At 33.1% G+C, this 7,451-nt stretch overlaps 1 protein-coding gene across 2 annotated transcripts in view; it reads left to right on the top strand.

Annotated features, from left to right (window-relative positions):
• The first annotated feature begins 212 nt into the window (after nt 1-212).
• The window catches only part of Bche (butyrylcholinesterase), a 69,674-nt gene continuing 62,435 nt past the window's right edge, over nt 213-7,451 (top strand). For both annotated transcript variants that reach the window (XM_003469358.5, XM_005003457.4), the window contains exons 1-2: nt 213-357; nt 5,761-7,285. In XM_003469358.5, coding sequence (XP_003469406.1) covers nt 5,769-7,285 — 1,517 coding nt within the window. In that variant the 5' untranslated portion in view covers nt 213-357; nt 5,761-5,768. The remainder of the gene's footprint in view (nt 358-5,760; nt 7,286-7,451) is intronic.

Here is a 7,451-nt window from a genome sequence, read left to right as displayed (position 1 = left end):
CTCTGATATTAAAACCTGTACATTTTCTGTTAAAGGAGCTTCTATATCTTCTATTTTTCTTTATCCAAAAAAGAGTATCTGTGGTTGTAAAGAAAGATCCGGTAATACTTTTGCAAATGAGATTACTACTGCATTTATAGCATTAGCCTCTAAACAGATGTCAGAAAGTAAAGATTGGCTGCTTCTAGATCAAGTTGCTGCTGCCAAGTCTCGCGAGCTTTGTCAGTAACAGTTGATTGTAATGTCAGAGCAGTCCAATTTACAGGCTGGAGTAACAGCTGCAGCCTGCAGTTCCCTGAAGTATTACATGATTTCCACTCTTCGCAAACTTTATCATCTTTTTAGGCAGAAAGTCTGGTAAGTTGCTCTGAATTTATCCCTTTGTGTATAGCTGCAAGTTACTGTGAAGCTCGTTCTGTGGAAGGACTGTGATTGCTTCATGTGTTTTGTTGTTGTCCCTTTGGGGCTGTGGGGAGCAGTCAATGACGCCTGAAAACAGGACAGATGAAGCAGAAGAACAGGCACCTGAATCAGAGCATTCTATTTCTCTGGGAACTAAGATTCAGCGCGTGGAAAGGCTGAAAAGAGAAACTCTGCTTTGCATAAAGGAAATAGCACTTGTGAAGTCCGTTTCCACTAGAGTACATGCTGTTTGCAAGCTCCCTGAGGAATAACGCTTTATATTGCTTTATCTTTAAACGCACTGATTAGTGATTCTTTTCTTTAAAAAGTAACAAAAGTAATCTTTGGCCAGGCTTCATCTATTTCTTTTCTTTTCTTCTTCTTTTTTTTTTTTTTTTTTTTTAGGTAGTTTAAAATTAATAGATCTCCAATTGATTATTTGAAGGTGTACTTTCTCAATTAACTTGTTTTTATCTGAAACTTTCGGAAATCAATTGGCAAATGGAAGGTAAAAGTTTCCTTTAAGTAAAAGGCAAATCTACTCACTGATTTGATTTACAGACTTTTCTCTTTTGCCCCATTTATCCTTTGTATTTTCACAGGTGTGTTTAAACTTTGTTCCTCTCATAAGATCTTGTAAATCTACCATTATTTTTATGATATCAGTTCCAGTGTAAACATGGGGTTAATCATTAAAAATATAATATATGCAAGATAGAAAGTTGAACAAAATTATTTCATTGCTTAGATTTCTATTTGTAATATATAGTTTATTATATGAATTCTTTTTCGTTTTTATGAATATATTCAGGAGTTTCTATCAATAATAGGAAAATCCCACTATAAGCTAGTAGTTATGATAAATCAACTATATTTTATTTATATAAATATTACTTTACTTAAGGATGATCATTATCTTTTAAAGTACGGATTAATACTTGGTATGATGATGTTTCAAGTTCTCTGTAGGTAACAAATAGCTTGGCTTTTTAGAACTGAATTATAGTTTCTAGTTGGATTTTTAAAGCTCTGTTTTATTTTCTGGGATTTTGCATTTTTGCTAATATGCATTGTCCCACTTCATATATTTTAAAAACTTAATGACAACACTATATATCATTTTTGTAAAAGTTAAAGTAATAGTATTTTAACAACTCGCATCTGATTTACAAGTTTAGTTCATAATCTATGTGTTGCTAATAATGATATATATAAACTATATATTACCTTTGTTTTGTAGATTTTGTAAAATCAGCTCATTTTTACCAAATCTTTCCTGTCACAGAGGAATATAATTGAATATGTAACATTCTGAAAACACATTCTAAAAAACTTGTTAGATCTAAATCTGAAAACATATTCTAAAGAGTACTCACTAAATTGCGTCCAAATTTATTAGACAGTAAAAGTTTATGAATTTTTCTCGTAATTGAGGACAGATACAGATCTTGTTTCTCATATGCAATGTAAAATTTTTCAGTACACAATCTCCTGGTGCCTAAAGGATATTTGAGGGATCCTGAAAGACAGTATCACAGTCTGTTTATAAACAGACTTCCTCAATTGCCCACTTCACTTAGGCTACAACAAAATAAGGTTTTTAGGTTGAGTATAAAGACTTACTTGCTTAAATTTAATCAGATACATTTTAGTATTGCTCACTGTAGATTGTATAAACATCATCTTTCCCAAATACATTGTATTGCTTTCAAATAGAATGTATTTTAATTGAAACTTCTTTGGATACATGAAAATTACCTTATGTCCAAAGAATACTTTTTATGGGTATTTTATGTGGTCATTGGCTTGTCTATTATTTTGCATATTTGGTTGATATTCAATTACGGTGAATAAATCATAAATAGTTCTTTATACCAGTCACTGGATCACATCTATCTTTTATAATATAAAATTGTATATTGTTAGATTTCACAAAGGAATTTTGACACTTAATTGTTGTGGGGCTGGAGAGGAAGAGTACTGGGGACTGAACTCAGAGCCCTCACACTGAGCTATATCACCAAATCTTACAATTTTTTTCTTTTTTGTCTTTGTTTTTGATTTTTGAGTTGGGCTTTCACTAAGTCTCTAAATTGCCCACACTGGGCTTGGAGTCATGTTTTTCCTGTTTCACGTTCTAGAATTCTGTGATTATATGAAAGAAAAACTTTCAAACTATATTTAAAATCCAAAATGAACCTTTTCATTTTTTTCTTAAAAGTTACACTTCTAAAGCTTTACAAATTCCCAAATATTAGCATTAAATTTTTGTGTACTGGAGCCATTTATGCACTTGAAATTCATTGTCCTTCAGGGCTTGCATTCATTTACTTTGCCATTCCAAACAAAACTCACATCTTTGTTTCAAGTATTAAGTGCTCCTTCAATAAGTTAATCGATTATATTCATACTTCAGTTGTATATGGAGAAAAATTTGCCCATTTTTATGAGAAACATGATAGGTACTCACAGAACTTAATGTTTAATGACAGTAGTCAGGTGTACCAAAATTCATTGGACAAGCAGTAAGTTTTATTGTGTTTAATTATTATTAAATATAAAATGCCATTTTATTTTATTTTTAATATTTGATTGTTTAATCACTATATATGTATCTATTCAATGGAAAAACTTCAGTACCATGTGTTAGAAGATACAACAACTAACTTTGACAAAAGCGAAATGGATGCTTTTTAAATAAAGTGCTACTGGCAGATGTAAAAATCTTAGAGTACACTGAGCCTGTGTATAGGTGCAAGTTTTCACATCATGTGAAGATTTACTAGTACAGTACATAAGGATCTTCAACAGATGCTATATGAATTGGAAGTACATTATCATCCTTTGGTAAATACATACTTATCATGATTGTAATGCTATCAATTACAAGGAAAAAGGGCGTGGATGTCACTGTTGAAAAAGCAATGACTTTAAATCATATAATAGCGCCATGTAAAATCTTGATCTACTTGGAACAGAATAAATAAAAACATTAAAAATATATGTGAATAAAATTAAGTAACATGAGAATGACTGTGCACACTTTTAGATGCTGAAAAATAAAAAATAAAATTACCTTATTTACTAATTGTACACAAAGCAATATATCTTGTAGAAAGTATAATTGCTTTGCAATAATATTGTTAAACTTCTTATAGAAAAAAATTAAAATTTTCAGACAGAAAAGCTATCAGCACTAAGGGAAACTAATATTTAAGTAAAATTAATATTTAAGTTTATAAAGAGGGAAATAAGGAAAAGAAACACAGTGTCTGTGTTGGCCTTGTGAGGACACTGGCTGAGCCAGGCAGAAGTGAGGGACTAGGTCAAGGAGGCGGAAGCAGAGGGTTTATTAATGCAGCTTGGGGTGAACCAGCTCTGCACCTTATTCCCTGGGCAAAGCAAGCTTTCAGAAAGAGGACAGCTGACCAAACAGTACTTGGTGGTTCTCCAAAGGTCCATTCAAATTACTTAAAGTAATGTGTTTAGTAACTTTCAGTGAAAAAAGAAAGAATAAAAAGGACTATAGTAATAGTGTACCTGACTGTTGTAAAAAATATTAAATTACTTTAGTGTCAGGTGAGCAGAATCTTTAGATTATTAATACTACAGACTATTTCATTCTTAGTGTTTACAACACAAAAATTACATTGATCATAATTACACTACTTAAATGTGATACATAAAGGAAGTGTTAGAACATTGTGCCTTTGAATAGTATTTATACCAAGTCAGAGAATATAAAAAATAATTTGTGATTTGACTTAAAAACAATGTTCGTTTTTATAACAATCATAAAGTTATATTGCTCATGATTTTGAGATTGCTAGAATAATATATAGCTTTAAATACAGTCAATACAAATTTAGATGTAGCCCAAATGCCATACCCCATGTTTAGTTTATTCAGACATTTGTTGAAATAAAAAAATACTTTTTGATAACTATTGCTCTCAAGAACAGCAGTGAACAGGACTGATTTAAATTAGTTATTCTTGGTCTAAGAAAATAGTTACTAGGCTAGCTCCTTATATTCTGAATCCTAAAGAAATCTAAAACAAAGAACAGATCAATGCAAATGTACAGTGCATTGGAATTAGTTTCTTGGTCACATCGGCTGGATTTACCATTATTTCATCAGAAAAAATAAAAGGATTATTTTGTACCTTAGAGAAATTTGGTTATTATTACGTGGACATGAATCAGTACTGACAATTGAGTATGTTAATTGTGTTTCTCACAGTTATATAAAGATAACAGTTCCCTGAAATGATATTTGGTATACATTTATAATCCCTGTATCACATGGCATTTCAGAACACACTTTTTATGGAAAACAAGCTCACTTCTGCAATATGAAATTTTGATAAAACTTTTATCTCTCCAAATTGTCTCTTCCTCATTAAACAAATATTAATTAACAAAATGCCAAACAGGTATTATTTTATAGTCCATAAATATTACTCTTGTTTTTTCCAATTATCTCAGTATTTTCCCAGCTGCAGTCTTTTGATTTCAGTCATTTTATCCATATCAAAATGGGACTGACACATGTAATCAATGGGCTATGCTTTAATCTACTAACAAATTTAAAATATTGTGTAGAATTGATGGCTTCTAAACCAGCATCTTCTTCCAGGCATCACAGTGCTTCCTCCTGTGACTGGAGGTCAGGCAGAGAAGGCCTTCATCCTTTTCCTGTATATGTCACCTGCTTTTGTCAATTTTAGGTCTCTTGACATATGCTTGTTTTTATGGAAACAAGTTTAATGTTTTTACAATTTTTAAGACACATTGGCATACAATATTTTTTCTGACATTCTATGAATAAATTCTCTAAACTCTCTTTTGTAGATAAACTAAGATTGCACAGAGGAAGAAATCACTAGGCAAAGGGACCGTGAACAGTATTATAGAACATTAAAGAACAGAGATAATTCTGTGGATCACAAACCACCCTGCCATCATATTTCAGAAAATACATATGTGTTTGTTTTCTCTGTTAACCAACGTAGAAGTTATATGTAACATAAGTATGCTGCATTTGATGTGAATGAGTATGGCACAAAATTAACATTATATATGACTGGGTCAAGCTTTCTGATTCAGATACAACATTTTCTTTTTAGAGATTTTATATTTCAAAAAAGAAATAACTTGTACTTTTCATTCTATTGATTCCTCTTCTAAATTAAAATCTGAAGTATCTTACTTATATTTTCTAAACCTGTGCAGGCCTTTTTAGTAGTAGCAGATGTATATAAGATTACTATCTACTATATTTTTATAAATTGTCAGCAATAATTTATAACACTATATGCATGAGGCTGATCAAACTTTCTACTTACCTTCCTCTTAGAAATCAATATGCAGACTAAACATGCAGTCACAAGTACCCCATTTACTTTGTGGTTTCTTCTGTTCTGCATGCTTGTCGAGAAATGTCATGCTGAAGAGGACATCATAGTTACAACCAAGACTGGAAAAGTCAGAGGAATGAACTTGCCAGTTCTCGGTGGCACAGTCACTGCCTTTCTTGGAATTCCCTACGCACAGCCACCAGTGGGTAGACTTCGATTTAAGAAGCCACAACCCCTGGACAAGTGGTCTGAAATTTGGAACGCCACAAAATATGCAAATTCTTGCCATCAAAACATAGATGAAAGCTTCCCAGGTTTCCATGGGTCAGAGATGTGGAATCCAAACACTGACCTCAGTGAAGATTGTTTATATCTTAATGTGTGGATTCCAGCACCAAAGCCAAAAAATGCTACTGTAATGATATGGATCTATGGTGGTGGCTTTCAAACTGGGACATCCTCTTTACACGTTTATGATGGAAAATTTCTGGCTCAGGTTGAGAGAGTTATTGTAGTTTCAATGAATTATAGAGTGGGTGCCCTAGGATTCTTAGCTTTACCAGGAAATTCTGAAGCTTCTGGAAACATGGGTTTATTTGACCAACAATTGGCTCTTCAGTGGGTCCAGAATAACATAGCAGCCTTTGGGGGAAATCCTGCAAGCGTCACTCTCTTTGGAGAAAGCGCAGGAGCAGCTTCGGTTGGGCTTCATTTGTTTTCTCCTAAAAGCCACCCTCTCTTCACCAGAGCCATTTTGCAAAGTGGGTCACCTAGTGCATCTTGGGCAGTAATGTCTCCTTATGAAGCAAAGAACAGAACATTGAGTTTGGCTAAATTTACTGGTTGTTTTAAAGACAATGAGACTGAGATGATAAAATGCCTTCAAAATAAAGATCCCCAAGAAATTCTTCGGAATGAACTATTTGTTCTCCCTTACGATACTCTCCTATCTGTAATTTTTGGTCCAACGGTAGATGGTGATTTTCTCACTGACATGCCAGAGACTTTACTCCAGCGTGGACAAGTTAAAAAAACTCAGATTTTGGTGGGTGTAAATAAAGATGAAGGCACAGCTTTTTTAGTATACAGGGTTCCTGGTTTCAGCAAAGATAATAACAGTATCATAAATAGAAGTCAGTTTCAACAAGGTTTAAAAATATGCTTTCCAGGAGCGAGTGAATTTGGCAGGGAATCAATCCTTTTCCACTATGCAGACTGGCTCGATGACCAGAGACCCGAAAACTACCGTGAGGCTTTGGATGATGTTGTAGGAGATTATAATTTCATATGCCCTTCCCTGGAGTTTGGCAAAAGGTTCTCAGATTTAGGAAGTCCTGCTTTTTTCTATTATTTTGAACACCGATCCTCTAAACTTCCTTGGCCTGAATGGATGGGAGTGATGCACGGCTATGAAATTGAATTTGTCTTTGGTTTACCTCTGGAAAGAAGAGTTAATTACACAAAAGCGGAAGAAATTTTGAGTAGATCCATAATGAAATACTGGGCAAATTTTGCAAAATATGGGTAAGTGCCATTTTTGTTAGTTTTTCTCTAGTTTTCTTTGTTTTGCTTAACTTTGTTTTATCTCTGGTGTAGACTTCATTAAAGCCATAGATATCTTTATTCTTTATTCTTGTATTTGGGCTTTTCTACAACAAACAGTAGATTCCAGTTAATAGGAAAATGTTAT

This window comes from Cavia porcellus, unplaced genomic scaffold, assembly GCF_034190915.1.
Source record: "Cavia porcellus strain 051 isolate PalLab524CR breed Dunkin Hartley unplaced genomic scaffold, mCavPor4.1 scaffold_5, whole genome shotgun sequence".
NCBI lineage: Eukaryota > Metazoa > Chordata > Mammalia > Rodentia > Caviidae > Cavia > Cavia porcellus.
Note: the sequence above shows the minus strand (reverse complement) of the source record. Positions and strands in the feature narration are given on the sequence as shown.